The sequence below is a fragment of the Acanthochromis polyacanthus genome, chromosome 24, assembly GCF_021347895.1.
Source record: "Acanthochromis polyacanthus isolate Apoly-LR-REF ecotype Palm Island chromosome 24, KAUST_Apoly_ChrSc, whole genome shotgun sequence".
Classification (NCBI taxonomy): Eukaryota; Metazoa; Chordata; class Actinopteri; family Pomacentridae; genus Acanthochromis; species Acanthochromis polyacanthus.
In genome coordinates, this window is record NC_067136.1 from 1838928 (window position 1) to 1866622 (window position 27695).

Consider the following 27695-nt stretch of genomic DNA (forward strand, 5'->3'; position numbering starts at 1 on the left):
AGTAACTGTAAGTATTACTGCAGTAACTGTAAGTACTACTACAGTAACTGTAAGTACCACTGCAGTAGCTGTAAGTATTACTGCAGTAGCTGTAAGTACTACTGCCAAACCTGCATGAGTTTTACTTTAAAGTAGCTCAGAACCAGCAGAGGCGTGTTGCTGTAAACATTAATATTCAGGTCCGTGTGAAGCTGCGGGTTTCATACGTGTGTAGACCAACATGTGTCGTCTGCTGCCTAGTAACCACAAACACTAAGGCTCATGGGAACCTGAGAAAGTGGACAGGAAGCAGCAGCTTTTGGTTAAGAAAATAAAAGCTGGAGGTTAAAATGTTTTACTGTTGTTTTTCAGCCCAGTTCAGTCTGGAGGGTCTCCAGGTTCAGCAGCAAGACTCCATCCAAAGGTGAAGTCCATCAGTGTTATCATTATTATGTTTATTATTATTGTTATTATTATTGTAGAGACTCAGTAAGCCTCCGTTCTTCACTGTCAGGACTATGCATCCGCTGTGGTAGACCTGGTCAGGTTCACACCAAACATACTGGAGAATCTGAGCCCAACTAGCGTCTGGTTTCACAGCTAGATTATGAAAGTAGTTCACTGTCTGTGGAGTCATTGTAGGAGCTCTGATTAGTGGTAGTAGGACTCCTTCTATACCTGCAGCCATGATTAGAGGTATTTCATGAACAGCAGGTTGATGTTTTAAAGGTTTACCGCAGCCAAAATACTGCTTTCTGTCCAAGTAGTCACAGTATGAAATGATTGTTTTTATTTCCAGTGTCTTTGGGATAGAAAATCTCCTCTGGTGTAAACAACATGACAACAAGGTATCACGGTTTTACCTCCATCTTACTGTCGTCTTCTCCCTCAGATGTGTCAGTTCACTACAGCCTCGGTCGCCCCGTCCTCTCCCTTCGTTTTCCCTCCGGTCGCCTCGGTCGGTTCACCCTGACGCCCATGTTGACCACCGTAGGTGACTTGCTGAAGAACATCACAGCTAAAGACCCAGAGGTTCACACTGCTGCCTTGATGAATGCTGGTAAACACTCCAAAACACACAAAATCACCATTAAGAGACCAAAAAAACCACACAGAGACTCAAACAGACGCCGTTCTTCACTGTCAGGACTGTACATTCACTGTGGTAGACCTGATCAGGTTCAAACATGTTGGACTCCATCTGAAACCAACGAGCCGTCTGGTTTTCACAGCTAGATGGTGAAAGTAGTTCACTGTCAATAGAGCCATTTTAGGAGCTCTAATTAGTGGTACTATGACTCCTTCTAGACCTTCTGATTAGTGGTACTATGACTCCTTCTAGACCTCCTGATTAGTGGTACTATGACTCCTTCTATACTTCCTGATTAGTGGTACTATAACTCCTTCTATACCCCTAACCCATTGGACATCCATGCGGACAGACTCCTTTTATTTTGTTATTTTTATTTTATTTACTCTTTTTCTTTCTATCTTGTAGATCTTTTTTGTTACTCTTCGTACCTCTTGTATGACTGTTGATGCTGCTTTGTTTCAATAAAAAAAACCCTCCTTCTATACGTCCTGATTAGTGGTACCATGACTCCTATACTTCCTGATTAATGGTACTATAACTCCTTCTATACGTCCTGATTAGTGGTACTATGACTCCTTCTAGACCTCCTGATTAGTGGCACTATGACTCCAATACTTCCTGATTAGTGGTACTATGACTCCAATACTTCCTGATTAGTGGTACTATGACTCCAATACTTCCTGATTAGTGGTACTATGACTCCTTCTATACCTCCTGATTAGTGCTACTATGACTCCTTCTAGACCTCCTGATTAGTGGCACTATGACTCCAATACTTCCTGATTAGTGGTACTATGACTCCAATACTTCCTGATTAGTGGTACTATGACTCCTTCTATACCTCCTGATTAGTGCTACTATGACTCCGTCTAGACCTCCTGATTAGTGGTACTATGACTCCTACACTTCCTGATTAGTGGTACTATGACTCCTACACTTCCTGATTAGTAGTACTATGACTCCTATATTTCCTGATTAGTGGCACTATGACTCCAATACTTCCTGATTAGTAGTACTATGACTCCTTCTATACTTCCTGATTAATGGTACTATGACTCCTTCCATACTTCCTGATTAGTAGTACTACGACTCCTTCTAGACTTCCTGATTAGTGGTACTATGACTCCTACACTTCCTGATTAGTAGTACTATGACTTCTATATTTCCTGACTAGTGGTACTATGACTCCTATACGTCTTGATTAGTAGTACTATGACTCCTTCAGTTCTTTTCCGTGTGGATCCATGATGCAGGCATAGATAGACTTGGTAGATCCAGAACTGGAGCAGTCACAGCTGCGTTCTCTTGGGTTCTGTTGGGTTCTGGAGGTGTTGGATGTTTCTAAAGTGAACGTTTGATTTCCTCAGATGGACAGAGGATCTCCTCGTGCACCTTCATGGAGACGGTTTTAAATAAAGACTTCCAGCTGATCATCAATGAAACTACTCACAATGTTCAGGCTCTGGGACAAGGTACGCCCTCACTGTGTCTCTACACTCAGTATATCTGTCTATATGTGGATAAATATATAAATGTACTTTAACAATACTGTCCGTGCTTCAGGCTCGTCTCATGAACACGTTCTGGACGTGGAGGACATGAAGTTTCTGGTCCAGCTGCTGCATTCAGCTCTGAATCTTCCTCAGCAGCTTCATCAGCAGCATGCAGATCTACAGCTGAGACAGGAGAGACTGAGAGAGCAACTGGAACCGCTGGAGACGGTAATACTACTACTAGTACTACTACATGCTGATTCATACTGACAGAGCAGCTACAACCACTGGAGACAGGAATACTATTACTAGTACTACTAATAATACTACTAACACTACATACTGACTGATTCTGAGAGAGCAGCTGGAACCACTGGAAACTGTAATACTACTACCAGTACTACTAATACTGTACATTACTATGTATTACTGTATAACATTACTATACATTGGCTAGCACTATATACTGTCTAAAACTACTATAAATTGATTATAACTACAACATTTGAGTACTACTACTACTACTACTTAGGGATTACTACACACTGCATACAGTGCCTTTGTCCAGAATCACTGTTTCCTGTGTATAATTTACCATTTACTACCTCTGAACTCAGTATTTACATCCACAGTATGCTGACCTCAGTAGCATGTTAGCCACACTATGCTAACAGTCCCACAATGCACTGCAGTAGCCTCAGGTGTTCCCTGTTTCCAAACCTTCAGGTGAGAGTGAGGCTGGCACAGGAGGCAGAGTCTAAGGCGGCCATGTTGGGGTGGGCGGGGCTTGCCTACCTGTCGCTACAGGGAGGATTCCTGGGATACCTCACCTGGTAAAGAGCACAAAACACATAAATACACCTGAACGCTTGTGTTAGCTGGTCACACGACACATAAATACACCTGAATGTTAGCGCTAGCTTGTCACACGACACATAAATACGCCTGAATGTTAGAGCTTTAGCTTGTCACACGACACATAAATACGCCTGAATGTTAGAGCTTTAGCTTGTCACACGACACATAAATACACCTGAACGTTAGCACTGGCTGGTTTCATGATGATGATGATGGTGGACAGGTATGTCTTCGCCTGGGACATCATGGAGCCCGTCACTTTCTTCATCTCCTGCACCACCAGCATGATCTTCTTTGGCTACTACATCCTCACCAGACAGGTAAGAAACACCTGTCCTTGTCAGCGCCACACTGAGCTTTAATCCTGGTTTAAGTTAGGTTAAGTCTAGACTCAGGTTAAGTCTAGCTAAATTTAGATTTAAGTTAAATTTAGATTTTTTTAAGTTTCGATTTAGGTTAAGTTTAGATTTACATCAAATTTAGATTTATTTAAGTTTAGATTTAGGTTAAGTGTATATTTAAGTGAAGTCTAGATTCAGGTAAAATTTAGATTTAGGTTGAATCTAGATTTAGGTTTAGTTTGGATTTAGGTTGAGTTTAAATTAGAATTTAGGTAGATGCTGAGGTATGGTTTGGTATAAGTTTCGGTTAGGGCTTTGTTAGCTTAGATTAACTTTAAGTTTAGATTAGAATCAGATTAGCTTTAGTTTCAGGCTAAGATAAAGTGTTTTTAAACTCAAGATAATGTGAGGTTCAGACTAAATTTAAGCAAGAGCTAGATTTAAATTCCAAAGTTTTAAGATGATATTATATTTGGATTGATGCTCGGTGTTGTTTTGATTTAGCCGAGGATAAGGTCTATGTTTAGTTTAGCTTTACATTAAACAGAGCTTTGCTTTCAGTCTAAGGTAAAATTAGGTTTAGGTTAGATTTAGGTTTAAATTAGGTTTAGGCTAGCTTAACTATGGGGTGAAGATAAAGTTTGGTCTTGTGAAGGTTTCGGTTAATGTTAGGTTTAAATTAAGACAAGGTTAGGGTTAGCATTAGCAGTTAGCATGTCTCCTGGAGGGCTGCATAGTGGAGTAGTGGTTTAGCACTTTCGCCTTGCAGCAAGAAGGTCTCCGGTTCAAATCCCGGGGTTGGGCCTGGGATCTTTCTGCATGGAGTTTGCATGTTCTCCCTGTGCATGCGTGGGTTTTCTCCGGGTACTCCGGCTTCCTCCCACAGTCCAAAAACATGCTGAGGTTAATTGGTTACTCTAAATTGCCCGTAGGTGTGAATGTGAGTGTGATTGTGTGTTTGTATATGTAGCCCTGTGACAGACTGTTACCTGTCCAGGGTGTCCCCTGCCTTCGCCCGAGTCAGCTGGGATAGACTCCAGCACCCCCCACGACCCTAGTGAGGATAAAGTGGTGTATAGAGAATGAATGGATGTCTCCTGGAAAAGCATGTAAATCAATGCAATGTTGTCAACACAGCTGTTTGTTTGTTTGTTTGTTTGTTTGTTTGTTTGTTTATCTGCAGGACTTCTTGTGTACAAAGGTGAGAGATCGTCACTTCCTCCACTACTTCTACCAGAAAGCTTCCCGACACAACTTTGATGTTCAGAAGTACAACGAGCTGAAAGAAGAGCTGGCCAGGGTGACGGTTCATTTACTTATAAATACACAGTTTATGGAGACTAGAAGGAGGTTTTCATTTAAAAGAAAATCCAATAAAGCAGCAGCGTCTTTAACCAGCTTCTCACCCGAGTGTTTCCTGGTGTTCAGGTGGACTCAGACCTACAGAGGCTCAGGAGCGCCATCCGGCTGCAGCTTCCGGTGGATCAGATCCGGCCTCAGACGGACACCTGAAGCTTCACCGCCCAACAATTCTGACTTTTAGACGTTTATTTTACCTCCTAAAATACTTCCATCACTGAGTTTCAAAAAAAAAACTAAACCACTTGTAAATAATCTCTGTCAAATCCACGAAAAAGTGAAACCTTTATGCTATTATTGGACTATTAGGTTATCAGGTTTGTTTTATTTATGTTGGAGACAAAAGGATGTAATTATTTACTACAATAAAAGCATTATAATAGCTATAATACAATCTGAATGTGGAAAGTTACACCATGAATGTTGTGGAGTAAAAACTGCAGTATAGACCCTTTATTTGTTTACAAACACTGTGACGTTTTTTGTGGGTGGGGCTTATGCTGGAGGCAAAAGCGGAGCAAGAAGTCAAGCGGGACTGGGAGTATATAGTTTTCGCTGGGAGTTTGCGCTGCAAACTCGAGCATTTTTAACCCGTTAAACTTCAGTGTACCACCGGCGGTACACATAGTAATTTGCATAGGAATTTAAAGAATGTCCGAAGGCTGCAAACGCGATTATATAAACACTATACGCCGATGGAAAGCTTAGATTCTCATGAATCCGCCGGTATAAACCACTTTCAGATGTGATTACCACAGCGGGTGAGAAAAACACATTTGTCCGACAAACAACGAATATCCATCCATTCTTTCTCTGTACACTGCTCAACGTACACAACGCGACTCACATTTCCGGGTTCATTATTACACACAGATGAAAATATTCCACAAAAAACGGCCATAATCCAACCTTTTACATCCAGATGACACAAGCCAGTAAACTATTTTGTCCAAAACATATCTAAGTCGGTATAAAATCCACGAATCGGTCGTTTTCAAGGAAATGCACCTCGCGATGCGCGTCCAATATTCCCTGTATTTCTCATCATATTTTTTATTTACAAATAGAATATTAGCGATTTTTTGTACTGAAAATGGCTGGAATTGACTGCAGCTGATCGTCTCTGTCCAGTCTTCTCGCCTCAGTGCATTTAACCACAACTGTCTTCGTTCCCTCTGAGCACGAGTGCTCGGTGGAATCCTATAAAACTTTAATTTGCATTCGCCAATGTCATTCCTCCTTTTCTGGCATCCAAAAACACAGCAGGACGACATTTTAGAAAAGTTGATAGAGCCTAGTCCCTCAGTCTTTCGCCTTTCGGTCACGGCCGCGGGCTTCCTCTTTTGCCTCCAGCTAAAGCTGTGACGTCATTCGTGACATGGGTCATTAAAGGGTCTATTTCCATCTGAATTAAAGTGTTAAAACTACTTGTTTAAAACTTATACTTGAGTAAATGTATTTCTGCTCCAATGCTGTTTATTAAAAAAAAACTGAACAATACTTCACCTGGAGCAGTTTACATAAACTTTTGATTACTGTTTTGTAAGTCAAAAGAGCTTACTAGCGGTACAAGATTATATTTTGCCACATTAGTCTAAGTTGCTAGTATTTTTTTTTAATTTCTATTTAGTCATGTATTAGCTAGCTAGCTAACTAGCTAGCTAGCTGTCAAAATATTCTCATTCATATGTACAAATGTAAGTATTTTGTTAAACTATAAATTTGTTAACTAAAAAAGCTATCTAGCTAGTCATAGAAACATTTTTTTTATTCTCAAAACATTAGAAACTGCATTTTACTTGCTGTTCTAAATTGCTAGCTGTGTAGACAATTTATAATTTCGTTCACTAAAAAAAATAGCATTTTGCCTGAATTGTGTGAAACAGCTTAGCCTGAAATGCTAGCTGTAGAAATCATGATCAATGTTTTGCTAAATGTCTGTTTCGTTCTTTGTTAGCTAAAACAGCTAACTTGCTAAAACATTAAATTGATACACAATAACTGAATATGTAAATTTAGCATAATTTAGTTAAATAACCAATTTTTTTGGCAAAAAAGCTAACTGTCTGCAGAAGAATTTTAGCTTTGCTTTCAATACATAAAAAACTAGATTTAACTGAAGCTTTTAAAGGCAGACATCCTTTATAATTGTGTTAGCTAAAACTGTGTAGTATTTCACTGACAGTTTTATAAACAGGTTAGCTGAAATTGTAAACTGCATAGACAAGTACCAGAATATTTGTTAAATTGTTTGCTAAAAATCTAACTAGTTAGCTGTAGAAATACATTTTTGCTTGAAATGTGTAAGTCAACTATTTTTGACAAACTGTTAAAAATAGATTAGCTTACATTGCTTGCTCTACAAATAAAGATCAGCATTTCATTAAATTTGCATTCAGCATTTTGTTCGCGAACAAGCTAACTAGCTAGCTGTACAAAGCATGCTTTTATTTTTTTGCTTAAAATACAAAAAAATGGATTTCACCACGGTTTTGTCCTACATTAGCTAAGAAAAGCAAGCAGTTGTACATTTTTGATTTTTGCATCACATAAAAACTGTATTTTCCCAACAGCTGTGGGAACATATTAGCCTAAATGGCTAGCTACATAAAAAATAGCAGTATTTTTATCAGCCATACGAACAAAATATATTTTTTATTGGTATTTCATTGAGTACAAAGTGGTATTTTAAGGTCAATACAAAACCTTTAGTTCCAACAGGTTATGACACAGTAGTTGCATCTTTAATTAGAACACAGCTTTAACTTGTTAAAGTGTTCGATCAGGAATTGAACCTGGTGACTGCCGTCCAGCCGGTGTGAAGTCGGATCCACTCGAAGTAATGAGCGACCTGCAGCACGACGACAACAAAACATCAATAATGTCAGTTCATAGAAAAAATTAAATCTATTAAATCAGGACAAAGACAGAATTTACACAGAGTTCATGTTCATGTAGTCATTGTGGAAACCTTTAAAACTCTACATGTGTATAAATATAGATTTTATATGTGTAGTTGTGTATAAATACATATATATTTGAATACCTGTGTATATACTCCAGGAAAACCCGGCATCCCACATTTGTCCCCCCAGCTCACGATGCCCCACAGATATGAAACTCCCAGTTCATCCTCACAGACCAGCGGTCCTCCACTGTCCCCCTGACAAGAGTCCACACTGCCATCCAGGTCACCTGTACACAGACACACACCTTAAATATACCTGTACAGACACACACCTTAAGCACACCTGTACACAGACACACACCTTAAACACACCTGTACAGACACACACCTTAAACACACCTGTACAGACATGGACCTTATGCACACCTATACACACATACACACCTTAAACACACTTGTACACATATACACACCTTAAATACACCTGTACACAGACGTACAGTGCCTTGCAACCTCTGTCCTAGTTTCAAATCACTTACAGACTGGTACAGGTCTAGCTCAAGAAATATTTAGCACCGGTCATTTTTCCCTTTCACTCGGACAAGTTTCTCAGTCTCTGCTGCCATAAAACATCCCTACTTCATGATGCTGCCACCACCATGGCAGCATCATAAGGTTGCTATTGGTTTCCAGTGGTATAAAATCCCATTGTTTGTTTAATTCTCCTTCCCCCGTTGAGGCCGACATCCCGAGTCATCAGGATGCTGCCACCACCATCCTTCACTTCATGATGCTGCCACCACCATCCTTCACTTCATGATGCTGCCACCTTCATGCTTCACTTCATGATGCTGCCACCACCATGCTTCACTTCATGATGCTGCCACCACCGTGCTTCACTTCATGATGCTGCCACCACCGTGCTTCACTTCATGATGCTGCCACCACCATGCTTCACATCATGATGCTGCCACCACCGTGCTTCACATCATGATGCTGCCACCTTCATGCTTCACTTCATGATGCTGCCACCACCGTGCTTCACTTCATGATGCTGCCACCTTCATGCTTCACTTCATGATGCTGCCACCACCGTGCTTCACTTCATGATGCTGCCACCACCGTGCTTCACTTCATGATGCTGCCACCACCGTGCTTCACTTCATGATGCTGCCACCACCATGCTTCACTTCATGATGCTGCCACCTTCATGCTTCACTTCATGATGCTGCCACCACCGTGCTTCACTTCATGATGCTGCCACCACCATGCTTCACTTCATGATGCTGCCACCACCATGCTTCACATCATGATGCTGCCACCACCATGCTTCACTTCATGATGCTGCCACCTTCATGCTTCACTTCATGATGCTGCCACCACCGTGCTTCACTTCATGATGCTGCCACCACCGTGCTTCACTTCATGATGCTGCCACCACCGTGCTTCACTTCATGATGCTGCCACCACCATGCTTCACTTCATGATGCTGCCACCACCATGCTTCACTTCATGATGCTGCCACCCCCATGCATCACCGTGGAGATGGAGTTCTTGGAGTGATTAGATGTGTTAGGTGTGTTCCAGACATAGCAATTTCTTTGATGGCCGAAAAGTTAAATTTTAGTCTCATTTGACCAGAGCACCTTCCTCCATACATTTTAGGAGTCTCCCACTCGTCATAAAACTCAAAACGTGCCTTCTTATTTTTAGCTGAAAGTAATGTCTATCTTCTGGCCACTCTTCCACAAAGCCCAGCTCCTATTGTATCCTGTAGACAGATACTCCAGTTTCTCGTCCAGGGTTACCTTTGGTCCTTCTTGGTCTTTCAGTTTTGGTGTGCGGTCCTCTCTTGGAAGCTCTGTTGTGGTGCCATGATCTTTCCATTTGATCATGATGGATTTGATGTGCTCCTGGGAATCATCAAAGATTTAGATGATTTTTTTAACCCAACCCTGACTCATACTTCTCAACAGCTTTGTCCCTGACTTGTTTGGAGACTTCCTTGGTCTTCATCGTGGTGTTTGGTTACCTTTGTCTTTTGCTCTCAGGCCTTTCAGAAAAGGTGTGTATCTACTGACAGATCATGTGACACACAGGTGGACCTCATTTCACTAATTTAAAAAAAAGTCAAGGGGGTGAACACTTTTGCAAGACACTGTACAGCTGTCTACAGCCACACCTGTCCTGCACTCACCTGCACACATCATGCCAGGCTTGAATCGATCTTTGTAGAACCTCTGACAGTCTGCAATCAGGGACACGTTCGCCCACAGTAACACCTGAGCCGACCTGCCACCTGAGACAAACAGTGTTATTTATCTCCAGACCTCATTGGCATAAATCTGACTGTAGGGAGTCGGTCCGGCTACCTGCGGTCCGTCCCCAGCCAGAGATGCTGCAGGTGTGGTTGGGTTGGAACAGGTGAGGCGTCCAGGGGATGCAGACGGCGCTGACGGCCGGGTTGTACTCAAAACACTCCTCCCTGAACGGAAGCTTCTTGAGCTGAATCAGGGCAATGTCGTTCTCATAGCTGGCCGGGTTGTAGCTGCACAATTTGAAATCAGCATTAGCTTAGGCCAGGTGGGACAGGTGAGCTCAGTAGGTGGGCTCTTACTTGGGATGGATGCGGATGTCCTCGACAGGAACGATGTCGCTTGTGGTCTGAATATGGAACTTTTTCCAGATAGAGAACTTCACACTGAAGGCCGAAGGGTTTGGTCTAAAGACAGGAAAGAGAAATCTAACGTTACAAATCCAGAATCAGAGAGTTAGTAGTAATAAATGGATTCTGTTTGTTGCTTCTGGCTGCTTAGGGTTATTAGTGTTTTTAGAGTTTAAGACCTGCGGCACCACAGTTAAAACAACAGCCTAGACTGGTCTTATGACAGTATCCCAACAACTTTAAATAATGAGGTAGGACCCTGTAGTGTTATTAACTTAAATTTCCCTTGGGATTAATAAAGTATCCATCTATCTGTCTATCTATCTATCTATTCATAGTGGGATTTTACCAGAGGAACTTGGATATTAAAGATTAAAACCTTTAATAAATAGTATAAAATTCTATTTTATCTGATCATAACACATGAAAAGACTGAGACTCAACACTTTTATTAATTATGGAGAATAATCTAACCAATTTAATAACAAGACAGAAACCTAATTGATGTAAATATTAAGGCTAAGGCCAAACAGCAGGACCAACGTGAATGATTTAGAACTGAAAAACCCAACAAACCCAGTGATCTTCAGTGATCTCCAATGAGGAAGCTATTCTGGAAGCTGGTTTAAACTATACATCAAGGGTAAACTATCAGACCATCACTTTCACATTGATGATGAGACTATTCCAACTGTCTCGGTAATGGAGCCTGTGAAAAGCCTAGGCCAATGGCATGATGCCCCCCTCAAAGACAAAGAGCAAGTGGAACAGCTAAGGAAGGAGATAACCAGTGGCCTAGAGAACACTGATAGAAGCCAGCTTCCTGGCAGGCTGAAGCTCTTGTGTATGCAGTTTGGGCTACTTCCACACCTCATGTGGCCACTAAACCTGTACGAAGTACCAGTGTCTAAGGTGTAAAAGCTGGAGAGACTGATTAGCTTCTATGCAAGGAAATGGCTGAGCCTTCCCAGGTACCTCAGCAATATTGGGCTCTATGGCAAAGGAATTCTAGGTCTGACCATCTCCAGCTTATCTGAGGAGTACAAGTTTGCCAAAGTAAGAATGGAGATGATGCTACAGGATTCAAGTGATCCAATCATAGCTCAAGCTGCCCCAAAGTTGGCAACTGAGGGTAGGTGGATCCCATTAGTGGCAACAGAGCCGGTAAAGGCAGCGCTCAGACATCGGGACATTGTGAGCCAAGGGCAGCAGGGAAGGGGTGGTTTTGACCTTGAGGCCAGCACCTCAGCGTGGAACAAGGCCACTCCGTCCCAAAGATACAAGCTGGTGGTGCAGGAAGTACAACAACAAGAGGAAGTGGACAGGTGTGTTAATGCCATCGTGCAGGTGAAGCAAGGGCAGTGGATGACATGAGAAGGAGTGTAAGAGAGAAAGATCTCTTGGCAAGAGCTGTGGGATACAGAGACGTTCAGAGCAAGCTTCACCATCAAGGCGGCCTATGATGTCCTACCAAGAACCTCAACTAATGGTATGGTGAAGACCCTACATGCTCACTCTGCCCAGCTTCAGCTACACTCAAACACACCTTAGTGGGCTGAAAGACCAGCCTCGCTCAAGACTGTTACACCTGATGACAGAACCAAGTGTTAAAGTGTCTGGTACTAGTGCTGGAAATGCAGCGCATGAGTGTTAACGCCCTTCCACCCACGTCGACCCGAAGGCAAGAAATAACATTGTCCGGGAGGGTGAGGGTCCTGTCGGCTACCCACATCCTGGGGAGTTGAGAAGGGCTTGTGATTGAAGGATGCTGGTGGACCTGGACCAAAAGCTCTGCTTCCCACCTGAGATCGCATCCACCAACCTGCGACGAAACCAAGTGCTATTGTCAGCTTCACTTAGGCACTTCTACATCATGGAGTTCACAGTGTCCTGGGAGAGCTCAGTAGAGGAGGCCTGTGAGTGCAAGAAGCTGAGATATTTGGAGCTTGAAGCCGATGCAAAACAGCGAGGCTGGAAGGTGAAGGTCTGACCCGTAGAAGTAGCTGCAGAGGATTCGTAGCCACCTTGACATCCAGGTTTCTCCGGGAGATGGGAGTATGCAGGAAGGCCCAGTGGCAGGTGATCAAGGACCTTTCCAGAGCCGCTAAAAAAGGGAAGTCAGTGGTTGTGGATAAAGAGAAAGGACTCCACCTGGGCCTTTGGGTGAGTAGACGGCATGTAGGGGATGAACCTGGGATTCACTGCTGAACCCTCGGGAGGTGTTGTGGGCCTATCAGCAAAAAACACCAATGAAGGACGCCCACTTGATAACCCAGAGGAATTCCTCACTCACTGGACCATCCCATAGAGTCTTAGGTGTCTCATGCATACAAGACGGAATATCAACATCTAGTCCTACACAACAGATGTTAAAAAGGCCTAATACGTGTGTGTTCTGATACAAATGCTCCAAATGTACAACTGAGATGTCTTTGTGTAGTTTACTTAGTTGTAAGTTTTGGTTTTCAAATCAGATTCCCATGAAGACAGAGTCAGTGACCAGTTCTGGGTGATGTTCTGGTTCTGGTGGGTTCTACCTGACACAGTGAGCAGCAGTGACCACCCAGCAGCCTCCGATGTAAGCTCCTCCACAGTCGATCCTCTTGTTCTCCACCAGAGCCACTTGCCACTGGATCTGAGTCTGAGGACCAAAACAAATAGTGAAAGATGATTTAGGTTGGTTCTATGAACAGCACAGGGATGGTTCGCCAACGTCTACAGCAACATTATACTGAAAAAGACGGTTCACTGCCGTCTCGTTGGAGGGAGGTTGGAGATGGTTGAGACTAGGGATGGCTCGATACCACTTTTTCACATCCGATACCGATACCGATACTGCAGCCCAGAGGATCGGCCGATACCGATCCGATACAGATATGATTCTTTTTGTCATTCTAAAAGTTGTTAATAATACATGGATGTAATTTGCTTGACACTGACATCTAAAAACACCACGTTCATTGTACAACACCTGTTCTGGTCCCCTAAAGAAAGAAGGAAAACATGTGACAACAAGTTCTGTGTAACTGCTGTGGCTTTATTAAAACTTAAAGCTCACATCGCTTTTAACAGCGTTTGTAAACACAACAGACCCAGCTGCACCATTCAGATGTTTGAAATAAAACTGCAACTTGGTGCACATATTTAAATTAAACTAAATAATCCCAGTGTATGAACAGAAAAGTCACATTATACCTCACTGGCATTGCAAGGCTGCAGTAAATAATTTTATGAATTAACATAAAAGAATAGCATCTCCACTAGAACAATGTAGGCAGTACTCAGTAAGTTACACATGGCTTCTCAAGACACACAATCAAAACAATAAAAATCTAGGCTATACACCTGATTTGCTGCACCAAAACAAAAACAGAAAAACAAGGGTAAACAGTGATAGTGCAATCTAGTGTCTTTCTTCTTTTGCATGCCGCCGCTGATGTTGTACTGAATGTAAAACACTCATGAAACTAAATATTAGAATGAACACTATTCCAATACTCACATTATGTTCTCTGAAAACAATCAAACTGAAAATACTTAAGCTCACTTGTCTTGCAACATGAGGGACAGATTTTTCTTCAGAAAGATTAACATTTCAGCCTTCTCAGCTGTCAGTCTGCTCCTTTTTTCATCAGTAATGTTGGAGGCTGTGCTGAAGAGCCTCTCACTCTCCACACTTGTTGAAGCTGTGCAAAGTAATTTAGCAGCCGTGATGCCAAGGAGGGCAGTCTCCCAGGTGTGGGATAAATAATTTCTGTTCTTTTCTATTGTTAACTGGTCCAATAAAATAACAATAATAAATGATTCATGTACAAAGTGTTTAGTATAATTAAGTATAGTACTTATGTATAAAGCACTAGACATATATTGGTCCCACGTCTTGCATTCTTGGGGGAGTCCAATTTTAAATAGGGAGATATAAAGTTTTCTCAGTGAACAATTATTTTATTGACACGTGTACAACACTGATGGAATATAAACAATATCTGGGGATTAAACCTTGTCCTAACGTTCTCATGCGAGTGAAGCTGAGAGCAGCGTAGGATCTCCCCTGATGCCATTAGACACCGGTGGGTGGACAGGAGGAGAGACCTGTCACCTAATCATATTTAACATGAAAACATGTCCACAGTTCGCTACTTAATCACATTTAACCCGAAAAACAGTAGAAAGCAACAACAAAAAACAGTAAACGTACAACAGAAAAGCCGTCAAGTGGCCACAGAGTGAAACGTAAGGCGCACACGTTCACGCGAAGAGGGAGTAGGATTTTTCCAGGGAATGAAAAATACTTCAACAACCCACATTTTCCACCACACAAGGTGGTTGGTCATCCAGAAAAATGAACTCGACGATTTTCTCTGTTATATTTTGGCGTTGCAGTGAGTTTTTACTCTTCTGTAGTGCTTCCTGCAACTATGGTTGCCGCGGGTCACTTTTATTTTGCACTCGCCTGTAAAAAGTCTCCGTACTGCTTTCCATTATGCTTCTGCAGATGTTTTATTAAGTTTATTAAAATGTCCAGTTTTGCTGCCACCCCTTGAGACACTCATTTTGCAAACGTTGCACTCAGCTATTTTACTTTTCTCCTCCGTTCGCATATAGTAATTCCACACAGCAGACATGACCACATCTCTCCAGGCTTCTGTTCACTCTCTGCTCACGTGACGAAAACACGGGCACATGGCAACCATGGCAACAGCTCATCTGTGTTTTGGCATGTTGTGAAAAGTGAAGATGAGGATATATGAGACAGATTGGGCTTATGGATTGGATCGAACGAGTTCTAATATAAAACTCCGATGCTCAATCCAGTCATTTTGGCCCAGATCGAACTCGATATCGATCCAGCGGATCGCCTAGTTGAGACTATCTGAAGCAGTGTCAGGTCCACAAAAATGAATTGTTGGCTCTTTGAAGGTGTCACAAAAAACCCTTAAACCCTTAAAGGAACCCCAAAAATCTACTCCACATCCTCTGAAGGTTTCACAGAAGAACCTCCAGGAAACCTTTAAGAAACATTCTCTGAGAGTCGGCTAAACGTTCCACAAAAACAACCTACATGTCCTCGGAGGGTTTCACAAAATAAGCCATCAGGGAACATATGCTAATGGTTCTCTAAAGGTTCTGCGAAAACTGACCTTCAGAGAAGGTTTCGAGAATCTTTATTGAAAGTTCTCCCAGCATTTTTGAAATGGCCTCGAGGGAAAGTTAATGATTAGTTTTACAAATGAATCATTTGGGAACTTCTAGAGAACATTTGTTGAGAGTTCTTTAGGGGGTTCCAAAAAATAACCTTCAGGGCATGTTTAGGAAACGCTTCCTTGAAATGTTCTACCAGTATAACCTTCAGAACGTTCTCTAGATGTAATTGATCTTCAGGAAACTTTTGGGGAACGTTCCTTTAAAGTTACCTGAAGATTATACAGAATCTCAATGTTTTTAGAAAATTTGGAGATCCTTTAGGTTCTCTGAATATTTCACACACAAAAAACAATGAATTAAAGAAACCTTATGGAAACCTTTAGGGAATGTTCCTAGAATCTTTACTGTGTCTTCTCCAAGGGTTTTTAAAAATGCCTTGAGAGAACGTTCATGATTCACAGTAGGTCCTCTGAAGGTTTTACAGAGGAATCCTCAGAGAACCTCTCGAGAACTCTCAGCAAACGTTCTCTAGAAGGTTCCACAAAATAGCCTTTGGGGAGTGTTTCTGAAAAGAACCTGTAAGTGTTCTACCAGTATAACCTTCAGAATATTCTCTAGATGTAAATGATGTTCATGGATCTTTTGGGGAATGTTCATTTAAAGTTCCCTGAAGACCATAGAGAAACAGAATCTCGATGTTTTTAGGAAATTTTGGGAACCCTCCATTTAGATTCTCTGAAGGTTTCACACACACTAGAAAAACTAATTAAAGAAACCTTGTGGGAACATTTTGAGAATGTTTCTAGGATCTTTTCTGAAAGTTCTCCAAGGGTTTTTAAAACAACCTGGAGGGAACGTTCACGATTCACTGTTCAAAATTTTTAAACTAATCATTTGGGAACATCTAGATAATGTAGATCCCTCTAGAGAGTTCTCTAGAGGGTTCCACAAAATAACCTTCAGGAAATGTTTCTGAAAAGTCCCTGTAAGTCCTACCAGTATAACCTTCAGAACATTCTCTAGACGTTAATGATCTTCAGGGAACTTTTGGGGAATTTTTCTTTAAAGTTACCTGAAGATTGTACAGAAACAGAATCTTGATGATTTTAGAAAATTTGGGGAACCTATTGAGGCTCTCTGACGATTCTACATGCACAAGAAAAATAAACTAAAGCAACCTTCTGGGAACCTTTAGGGAATGTTCCCTGAAGTGACCGTTGAACAACATTTCGTTCACATTTCTAGAAGGTTTAGGGAACGTTTGTTGAACAGTGCTAGACAGGTCAGCTTTAACCGCTAGTACAGGTGAGTCTCTGACTGACCGGCTTGGCTGGGACGCCGCCCACAACCCTCCTGACTCGGGGGCGTCGCCTATGTTCCGTCTCGTCGTCCACCGTGGTGGCGTTGGGAACTCCACAGGACAGCAAGGACTCCAGGTGATCTCTGCTGGATTTGGTCTCTGGACACAAACAATCAGAGTTATTGATCCGTCTGCTGATTGGACGATCATTTGGCCTAAGGATCTTATAAGTGAAATAAAGCTATTTCTGATTAGACAAAACTCAGGCGAAAAGTTCTAGTTAACAGCCAGCAATCTGTTCGATGCAGAAGGTGTTTATTGAAGGACAAAGTTCACCATCGTACCGTGTCTGGGAGAGACGAACTCTGAAACAAGACAAACAAACATCATTATCATCAGAGCTAACAACGACGACGACAGGTTCCAGGATGAAGTTCCACATGATTCTCACCTAAATGTCCGACTTGCTGGAGGATCTTCTCTGGATCTGCAGACGACCTGAAAGATGCTGCGAACAAACAGATCCTGTTTAAACATCGTGATTACTGTGATTCTAAAGATTAAAGCCTGAAATATCAACAAAAACAGGTAAATTTACCTCTAAATAAAAAATAGACTGTGTTGCTTTTGGATGTTTCGATTTTAAATAAAGAACGAGGTGTGTTTCTCTGTTTTTGTCTGAAGTCTTACTTTGTATTTTCTTCTTGTGTTTCTCTGCTTCGTCTTCTCCATCCAGACAGTCGATGTGGCCGTCGTTAATGGCTTCTCCATGTAAACAAACTCCAGTTTTACAGCGAAAAGCTCCGTTTCTGCAACCTGACAAACAGTAGCACTCAGACACAGAACAACAGAACATTCAGGTCAATAAAAACTTTATTTTACGTTTTGTTACTTTTGCAGCACATTTCGTCACTTCGGTCGCCACAATCGTCGACTCCGTCACACGTCCGGTTCAGAGAAACACACTTTGAGTTTGCACATGTGAAGTCGGGTCCACATTCTGAAACACAGAAACATCCGGCTGGACATTTATTATATTCTAAAAAATGTTCTGGTGATGTTTGCATTGAAATGTTCTCTAAAGACTTTCTAAAAATGTTTGATGATGATACCTGAGGTGGGTTATATCAAAACATTCCAGAAACATTCTGGAACAACTTTCTGGAAAACATTTATTGAGCATCGTATTGACAGCTTTCTTTCTCTGAAGGACATCTAAAGGTTTCCTAATATAACCTTGGGGGAACGTTCTGTGTGTTCACGCTGACACCTTCAATAAATAATCTTCAGGAAATCTTTAGGAAACATTTCCTAAAAGTTCTCTAAAGGTTTTACAAAGATAACTCTTACATAATGTTCCCAAAAAAATTCTGTAAGTGTTGAAGTTCCTGTGAAGGTTGAACAAAATAATCTTTATAGAACATTTTGGAAATGTCCCTTAAAGATCCTTTTCGGGGTTTTTGCGAAATTGTAATTGTAAGAGGATGTTTAAGGAACATGTCTTAAGGTTCCTTAAAGGCTGCAGTTCAAGGTTAGAAAAAATTTTTTTCTGTAGAAAATGTCCCTTGACGTCTTTATGAAAGTTCTGGAGAACATTCCTCGAACCTCCCCGAAGTCCTTGAAGATTTAACCAAATAACCTTTATAGAGCATTTTGGGAATGTTCCCTGAAGATTCTTTGAAAGTTTTAACATTCCTAAAAGGTTCACTGAAGGTTCTCAGGTTGATACTTTCACAAAGCAATTCTTAGGGAACGTTCCCTGAAGGTTTCCTAAAGATTCCACAAAACAAACAATTCAGAACATTGTTAAAATTGCAAAAAATTATAACGTTCAGGGACTGTTCCCTGAATGTTCTCTAACAAAACCTTCACGGAATGTTTCCTAAAAAGGTTCTCTGTAGGTTTCACAAAATAACCTTCAAAAAATATTGAGGAAACATTTCCTGCAAGCTCCCCAAAGGTTCCTGAAAGATAACTCTTAGAGAACGTTCTTAAAAGATTCTTTAACTGTTACAACAACTGTAAACTTCAGGGAACTTTTTGGGAATACTTTTAAAGCTCCCTGAAGGTTACACAACTGGTCTGTCAAACACTTAGTAAACCAGTCTGTAAATACAGATATTATTTAAAAGCCACAGTTCCTGGATTGAAGGTGCTGTTTCCTTATGAGGTATTTTTAAGTTTTCATACACAGCTGGATTTCTTTAGTCGTTCTTGAAGATTCTTCACCTTCATCTCAGCTCTAACTTTCGAGTTTCAGGAGTTTATTCTCACCCACAGATCACATGTTGATGACTAACCAAGACTCTAGTTCCTGGAGGAGTTAAAGGTTGTCAGGAAGACTGGAACCACCTGATCAGTGGTTTCATGGTTTGGTTTTAGAACCACGTTCTGACCTGTAGGTTTCTTCGGAGCCTCGTAACAGGAAACAGCAGCCACCCTTCCATATGTGCTCATCACTCTGTCGTAGATCACGCACTCGGACAGCGACGTCTCGTAGCCTTGGCAGCGAACGCTAACACATCTGTCCGGTTTGTTAGTCAGGGAGTCGAACGGTACAGAATTAGCAGAAGCTGCTCCCCTGAAAACACAACGTTAACACAATTCTGCATCAGTTACACAATGTGGTCTGTAGTTCCACATAAACATGAAATGGGAAGGTCCTGATAGACTTTCTCTGTGAGGGTAAATGTAGCGTTAGAGGGTAAATGTAGCGTTAGAGGGTAAATGTAGTATTAGAGGGTAAATGTAGCATTAGAGGGTAAATGTAGTATTAGAGGGTAAATGTAGCATTAGAGGGTAAATGTAGCGTTAGAGGGTAAATGTAGCGTTAGAGGGTAAATGTAGAATTAGAGGGTAAATGTAGCATTAAAGGGTAAATGTAGCGTTAGAGGGTAAATGTAGAATTAGAGGGTAAATGTAGCATTAAAGGGTAAATGGAGCGTTAGAGGGTAAATGTAGCATTAGAGGGTAAATGTAGCATTAAAGGGTAAATGTAGCGTTAGAGGGTAAATGTAGCATTAGAGGGTAAATGTAGTATTAGAGGGTAAATGTAGAATTAGAGGGTAAATGTAGCATTAAAGGGTAAATGTAGCGTTAGAGGGTAAATGTAGTATTAGAGGGTAAATGTAGTATTAGAGGGTAAATGTAGCATTAGAGGGTAAATGTAGTATTAGAGGGTAAATTTAGTACTGGAGTGTAAATGTAGTATTATGTACTATTGGCATGGCATTAGTACTACTTGGGGACCTCTGGTAGTTTGTAAGTTACCCCAGGACGTCTGTGTTTCTTGAAGTGCATTCGCATAGGATAAGAGAAGTCTGTATTTTATTTGAATTTACTGACATTACAGTCTGGATATGATATCAAATCTATGCAGGTCACACTATCCGCTGTTGTTACATCCATGTGCAAAGAACAGACTGTATATAAAGTATATAGCATGTACTGTATATATACACAGTCTATGGTGCAAAGTGGTTGGCCGCTACGCGATAAAAACACAGACGGGTCGTGCGACTAAACTTTAAATACAGTAAAAATCTATGTTGTAACAGCACTATTGTTATTCAATGTTAGCTTATACTTTGTCTGTGTCACATATCCTGTCATGCATGTATTCAAATGTGTGTTGTGTTTTCCTTGCTTTCTCACCCCTCCCTCTTCTCCCATCCCTCCCCCTTGCCCTCTTCTGTCCTTCTCAACCCGCCCGGCCAGCAGGCAGATGGGTCCCCCCTATTTGAGCCGGGTTCTGCTCGAGGTTTCTTCCCTGTTAAAAGGGTGTTTTTCCTTGCCACTGTCGCCTTTGGGCTTGCTCTGGGGGTCAGGCATATGGGTTCTGTAAAGCGTCTTGAGACGATTTGACTGTAATTGACGCTATATAAATAAAATTGAATTGAATTGAATTGAATTGAATTCCTTCGTTAGGTTTAGCCACAAAAACCACAAGGTTATGTTCATGGAAAGCTTGTGGTTCGGGTTAAAATGATCACTTTTAACATGGTATGTAGTTGTCATGGCAACAGTAAACATGTCAAAGCAGCAATGTGACTTGAGAACAGCGGACAGCGCTGTCGGAATAATGGGCTGTCAGGGCGTTTGGATTCAGCCTGTTGAAAGATATGCTTAATGCATGCTGCTACACATCATCCATCTCAATATCCTCCCAAATTTCCCTCTTCTGGTGGATCTGATTTTGCATTTCTTTGAATGCCCTTAGGCCTGTTATGTATCGGCCTACTCCTACATTTGCTCCTAAAATTCTGTCAATAATTTCCACTGCAGCCTCCATAATTCAACCGAGAAAGATGTAGAAAAAGACACGCAATACAAAAAAACAACAACAACAAAAATACCCCCCAATCACTGAGATGTAGATTCGCACGGGACTAGTATTATCCCAGGACGTCGGTGTTCGGCAAAATGTAGTAGGTAATTTGCGGGGGAATTATTACTTTACCAATTACCGACATGGAGCATTCGCACGGGATTAAGATCACCGACCTCCTCGGCAGTTATTTCAAATCACTAGAGGTCCCCAGGTAGTACTAATCCTGTGTGAATAGAACATTAGAGGGTAAATGTAATGTCAACTTTTTGTCAGATTTCACCCGTTTTGTGAAATCAATGACATCTAGTAAAAAATTGTAGAAAAAAAAATCAGGACATCCCATAATAAATGCAAATCCCCTCACAGTGATTTTCCTTGTTCCCTGCAGGCCACGTTAGCCGCTGCCGTGTCCCACAGCTTCTCACAAACCAGAACTTCATCGCTTTCTCCATCACTGTTGGGCAGGAACATGGACACCAAACCGTTGTCCTGGTCAATGGAACTCGAGAACTTCTCTTTATTTGCTGTGAGGACGGAGACGGTTGGAAACGTCAAATAGAAGCACGGACAAAATCACAAAAATAAGGAGATTAATCTGAGAACCAACCGTCACAATTTTCCCCAAAGTGGGACATGGTGGGTTTCTTGGTCCGGCACGAGACCGCCATCACCTGGAAACAGGAAGACCTCAGTCATTGAGTACAAATCAAGTTCTGAGGGTTTTGGACTCCAGGTTCTGGTTCCTGACTGACAGAGGTTAAAGCTGTGCATCATCTGCATTAAGATGAAGTAGATGATATACTGTTTTTAATGAAGGTATGTTTAGGAAAAATGTGAAAGTTCTAACACTTTGCAGATGATACACAGCTTTATATGGCAATATTTTATGTACCTTAGGAACCTGCATCTAAGATATAAGTACCACAACAGCAGTGAATACCTCTGAGTAGGGAGGCAACTAATGATTATTCTATCTGATTTTTGGTTGGCTTTAAAATATCAATTTTTAACACAAAACACCAAAAATTCAACAGACGCCACTTCTTTAATATGAATATGTTTTTAGTTGTTTTTTTTTCATTAAATTGACCAGCTTTGGGTTTTAGGCTCAGCTGCCACTTTGATAGAATTATTTTCACTGTTAGTTATTTGAAAGTGAAATCTCGATCAGTGTTTCCCAAAGTCCAAGCTGCCAAAAGTCTTGTTTTGTCCAAAGATCTTCAGTAAAAGACTAACCGTTATAAAAGAGGAAGGAAAACGGAAAATATTCACATTTAAGAAGCTGCAATCACAACACAATGCACGTTTGAGCAGAAGTAAATCACGGATTCATCAATTGTCAGGAAGCAGTTACTTGGTCATTTAAGTAACAATTTCGTAGGTCCCACTTGTAAAATGTGAATTTTTTCAGGCTTTTTAACGCTAAATTGACCATTTTTGGGTTCTAGGCTCAGTTATTGTTTTGATTCAGTTATTTCCACATTTGACTATTTTCCGGGTGAATCCATTAAATGTCAGAAAATGGTAAAAAACATGAATCCGTTTCCTCAAATGTCTTGTTTTGTCCAAAGATATTCAGTGTACCATCAGAAAAGAGGAAAGAATATTCACACTAAGGAAGCTGCAAACACAAAATTTCCACTAACATCCACTAACTACCATTTGTTGAGCAGAGCTGAAGCTGTTGGATTCTACAACACAGTAAAGTGTTAAAACCTTCCAGCTGCCTTGACTTCTTGCAGTGGAACCCCTCTAAAAGGTGGAGCTCAGTTCCTCCTTTTGGTTCTGTCTTTACGCAGATGATACACAGCTTTACCTGGCAGTAGGATCTGTAGTTCCTGTGGTCCCGCCCACAAACCGGCTTCGTGTTGTCGATGGGACACAGGTAGGGCGGTTTGCAGGAACACGTTCCTTCGATGCAGCGTTCCCACGGAGGGCAGAAAACCAGGTCACATGACACCCGAGTCCGTCTGAAGAACCACATTTTGCCATCTGTCAGCAGGTTTATGCTAAAACTACCAGGCTGATTCTCATGAAAATTGGTGCAGAGGTGGAACACTGGCAAACAAATGACTCTTTTAGTTTTAGTGTCTGCACCTGCAGCACTGTGGCGCCACCAACAGGTCAGAGTTGGAGATGCGTTAAGTGTCACTTTCGGTGTGTTCCGACAACTGAGCTACCAAAATAGAAAAAGAAGTAACACATCCCAGTACGTAGTTTAACTTTTCAGTTACCATGATGATGGTGTGACTGCACTGCAATACCATTTCAATGACATCATACCTACGTGAAACTTTTTATACTAAAATTCCTTGTCAAAAACATTACTGCTGGTTTTGGATTATTTCATGTTTTACTTGAAAAGACACTCACCGCAAACCTTAATTGTTGTTAACTTATTAACTGTTATCTGAAATCACTGATAATTCTAACAGTAAGTAATGAAATATGTCAGAAAACAACAAGGTAAATATACCTACTTTTTGTCCAGACACTTGGACGGACCCAGAAACTCATCTGTCACAGGTGCTGCAGGTGTTGTGGGGGCGGGGCTTGTGGACACAGGGGAGGGGCTTGTCTTGACTGGGAGGGGACTTGTTGACATGGAGGAGGGGCTTGTCTTGACTGGGGCGGGGCTTGATGCCAGCTCTTCCAGAGACACGTGTTTCTGGGGGATCTGCTGTTTTATGGCTGATGTTGTCTCATAATCATCTGAGTTCCACTAAAGGAGAAATTAAAAAACACAGTTATCAGTTTACCAAAACAGACATAACGCAAACGTTTTACGCAAATGGCACACAGTTTTACTTAAAGTAAAAGTTCTACCTTTATGCAGATGATACACAACTTTATATGAAGGTATTCTATATATTTTTATGAAATAATGTAAAAGATATGACTTTATATAGATGACACAGCTTTACATGAAGGTTTTTTATGTACTTTTAGGACACAATATTAAAGGTGTACCTTTAGGCAGATGATCCGCAGCTTCATATGAAGATATTTTACATATTTTTATCACATAATATCAAAGTTCTTCCTTCATGTAGATGATACACAGCTTTATGTGAAGGTACTTATGCACTTTTGTGACTTAATATAAAAGTTCTACCTTTATGGAGGTGATATACAGCTTTAAATGAAGGTATCTTATATACTTTTATGACATAATATAAAAGTTCTACCTTTATGCAAACGATACACAGCTTTATGTGAAGGTATTTCATATACTGTTATGACGTAATATAAAAGATCTACCCTTATGCAGATGATACATAACTTTTTCTAAAAATATTTCATGTACTTTTGGTGTATGTTGGTGTGTGTATGTTGGTATGTTTGTGTGTGTGGGTCTGTATGTCTGTTCGTATGTCTACGTATGTGTGTGAATGTATATGCGATTATGTATCTGTGTGTATATTTGTTGGGGGGTGTAAGGTTTCGGGTTTTTCACAGTGTTTTGTATTGTGTTGTTTTTGTTTTTATCCTCTGTGAGGCACTTTGTGTTACTCTATTGTATGAAAAGTGTCATATAAATAAAGTTGATTTGATTTGATTTGATTTTATGACATAATCTAAAAATTCCAACACATTCCACACATACAGATACACAGCTTTACATGAAGCTGTTATATCCTTTAAGACAGAATAAAAAAACAATAAAACATTATCACATTATTTTAATAGATCAGGCAAGTTTACAATTGTTACCCCAGGACCTGATTCTTTAAACAGATTTGAATAAATGAACTCAGCACATTAACCCACTGCACTGTTCTCCAACATGCCTGTAATATAGTATGTTTAAGGAAGAACATTTTGCATTTTGATTTTGAGACGTTATTTAGACCTCAGATGACAGAATGGTCTTTCTAAAATGTTCTTGTTATGTGATGGAACGTTCTGACTGCAGTGTTCTGAGGATGCTGCTGGAGTACACAGTATAGAACATCCATCCATTCTCTATACACCGCTTTATCCTCACTAGGGTCATGGGGGGTGCTGGAGCCTATCCCAGCTGACTCGGGTGAAGGCAGGGGACACCCTGGACAGGTCACCAGTCTGTCACAGGGTTACATATACAGACACACAATCACACTCACATTCACACCTACGGGCAATTTAGAGTAACCAATTAACCTCAGCATGTTTTTGGACTGTGGGAGGAAGCCGGAGTACCCGGAGAAAACCCACGCATGCACAGGGAGAACATGCAAACTCCATGCAGAAAGATCCCAGGCTCAGGCCGGGATTTGAACCGGGGATCTTATTGCTGCAAGGCCAAAGTGGTAACCACTACTGCACTGTGCAGCCCATCATTATAGAACAGTATTTTATAAAGCATTCCCACAATATTTTATGATAACAAAAGCAGAACATCCTCAAAATAACATTCAAAACGTGCTTTCCAGATGTCACTGAGGTCTCAAATGACAGAATGTTTATTATACAGAACGTTTTATATCACTCCTGTAATGTGATTAATTAGAGGTAGAACATTTTGAACCTGTTGGAGAACGTTCCTCTATACAACATTTCCACAAAGACGATAAACAAAGAATGTTCCCACTGTAACGTTCAAAAAATATCTTTAATATCAGAGAATGTTCTTCATATCACATTCCTGTACTGTAATGAATTACCAAAGGCGGATCATATTGGCTCCAACCAACAATCAAAAAATGTTTTCCAGATGTTTTCAAAGTTTCAGACGACAGAATATTTCCTTTACACAACGTTCCTGGAGGTGGAACATTTTACCTTCTGTTGAGGGAACAAATTATAAAATGGTTCCACAATAATAAAAAAGGAAGGATGTTCTCGATGCAACATTCAGAAAACATTTTCAAGACGTTATTGTGAGCTCAGGTGACAGAGCATTCTTTATAAAAAGCTCCTATAAAGTGATGTAGGAACTCAGGTGGAACATTCTGCTCATGCTGTTGAAGGAACGTATTCTAGAATCTATAAAATGTTCTAACAATATTTCACAGCCTGGCATGATAATGAAAGATTCTCAGAACAATTTTCAGTTTTGAGAACATTTGAGGATAACAGTCTAACGGTGTTATCAACAAACATTTGTAGAACATTTCAACTTTTAAGAAGAACAGCAGCAGAACCCACCAGAAACTTTAAAAAAAATATTTAAATAAGAGTCCTACTCACCGCTTCAGAGCGAATTATGAGAAGAAACAGCAAGAAAAGACAAACCGATCTCATCCTGAAGAACACGGTTCCTTCAGAGTTTCAGGAAAAAACAACACAGATGCACAAAAAGACCAAGATTACGGATGAAAGGTATTTTGTAGATCAGATCAGCTGCAGCTCGTCTCTCTGTGAAGAACCAACAGAACGTCTGATATTTGATCATCTGTCAATCATTAGCGCGACTAGTCAATGACGCTCTGAACCTGATCGATCAGCTGACTCATCACTGAGGAAAACCCAGAATGGACAAACCAAACAAACACTCAAGCACCTAAGGGTTCCACGATGTTCCTCTTATGGGCAGGAGAACCGCAGATGTTCTAGCCATGTTTGGTGACGACACTGTTGGATCCAAATGTTCTCAAAGCTGGATGTTGACTGACAATGTTCTTCCTTTGTTGTCATGGAACCTTGTGTGAAAGTTTTAGAGGTTCTATAATGTGTTTCCTCAACAACATCCACAGAACATGGCAGCCAGAACATTCCACTGTTGTTTATATACGTCATTACGAGAACGTTTTATGAGAAAGTTCTGAAAATTTGACATGCTCCTTCGAGAAAATCCTGTGTTATTTCTTCAGAAAGGTTGTAAAGAATGTTCTTTGATGTTTTCCTTCAACAAAAAGCCAACATGTTCCACCTTTAAAAAATCACATGACAGGAACGTTCTAAAACGTTCTCAGTAACATCTGGAAAATATTTTTAAATGTTGGTTTGAGAACGTTCCTCCTTCGTCATTATTTAACACAGTCATCTGTATGTCTGACAACATTCTCTAAATGTTTACATTAAAACATTTAAAAAATGTTCTAAGAAAGTTCTGCAAAGTTCTACTAATGTTGTCAGCAGCAAGTTTCCTGGAATTTCTGAGAATGTTCTTCTTAATGTATCAGATTACAGGAACGCTATAACATGTTCTGTGTTAAAATGTTCTGTCTTCTGAGGCCTTGAGAACATCTGGAAAACATTTTTAAAATGCTAGTTTGAGAATGTTCTTCATTTGAAGGCAG

The 27695-nt window shown here is 40.8% G+C and overlaps 2 protein-coding genes and 1 pseudogene across 10 annotated transcripts in view; 1 reads left to right on the top strand and 2 right to left on the bottom strand.

Moving 5' to 3' along the window:
- LOC110947957 (dickkopf-related protein 2-like) overlaps positions 1–992 on the bottom strand; it is a 23337-nt pseudogene extending 22345 nt beyond the window's left edge.
- Positions 1–7164, top strand: part of LOC110947956 (calcium uniporter regulatory subunit MCUb, mitochondrial-like) — a 12067-nt gene extending 4903 nt beyond the window's left edge. The window contains exons 2-9 of one of the 2 annotated variants that reach the window (XM_022189316.2): positions 352–403; positions 872–1039; positions 2440–2544; positions 2636–2793; positions 3292–3398; positions 3647–3743; positions 4948–5064; positions 5193–7164. In XM_022189316.2, the coding sequence (XP_022045008.2) occupies positions 352–403; positions 872–1039; positions 2440–2544; positions 2636–2793; positions 3292–3398; positions 3647–3743; positions 4948–5064; positions 5193–5276 (888 nt within the window). In that variant the 3' untranslated portion in view covers positions 5277–7164. Of the gene's footprint in view, positions 1–351; positions 404–871; positions 1040–2439; positions 2545–2635; positions 2794–3291; positions 3399–3646; positions 3744–4947 lie in introns of both variants that reach the window. The other variant, XM_051944352.1, reaches the window with a different exon arrangement.
- A 595-nt stretch (positions 7165–7759) lies between these two features.
- On the bottom strand, positions 7760–26815 carry cfi (complement factor I). 8 transcript variants are annotated; one of them, XM_051944332.1, is made up of 17 exons: positions 26644–26815; positions 23952–24193; positions 23288–23441; positions 22079–22142; positions 21836–21995; positions 19538–19722; positions 18034–18141; positions 17832–17957; positions 17593–17649; positions 17486–17506; positions 17164–17300; positions 13234–13337; positions 10649–10753; positions 10404–10579; positions 10229–10330; positions 8170–8318; positions 7760–7974 (listed from the first exon to the last, which is right to left on the bottom strand). In XM_051944332.1, the coding sequence occupies exons 1-17, from the start codon at positions 26695–26697 to the stop codon at positions 7906–7908; spliced, it is 2013 nt and encodes a 670-aa protein (XP_051800292.1). In that variant the 5' UTR covers positions 26698–26815; the 3' UTR covers positions 7760–7905. The 8 variants fall into 8 exon arrangements, 1 of the variants encoding a protein (XP_051800292.1); XR_007939945.1 differs by lacking the exons at positions 7760–7974; positions 8170–8318 and adding exons at positions 8380–9237; positions 9296–9382 and having other exon boundaries at positions 9557–10330; positions 26644–26814; XR_007939946.1 differs by lacking the exons at positions 7760–7974; positions 8170–8318 and adding an exon at positions 8382–8860 and having other exon boundaries at positions 9441–10330; positions 26644–26814.
- Between the last annotated feature and the right edge of the window lie 880 nt (positions 26816–27695).

Coding starts and splice junctions, on each gene's coding strand:
- cfi (XM_051944332.1), bottom strand. CDS start 26,697: ATGAGATCGGTTTGTCTTTTCTTGCTGTTTCTTCTCATAATTCGCTCT. Junction 10,754..13,233: donor ACTGCTGCTCACTGTGTCAG/GTAGAACCCACC, acceptor TCCTGTCTTTAG/ACCAAACCCTTCGGCCTTCA. Junction 8,319..10,228: donor GCCTGGCATGATGTGTGCAG/GTGAGTGCAGGA, acceptor GTCTGTGTACAG/GTGACCTGGATGGCAGTGTG.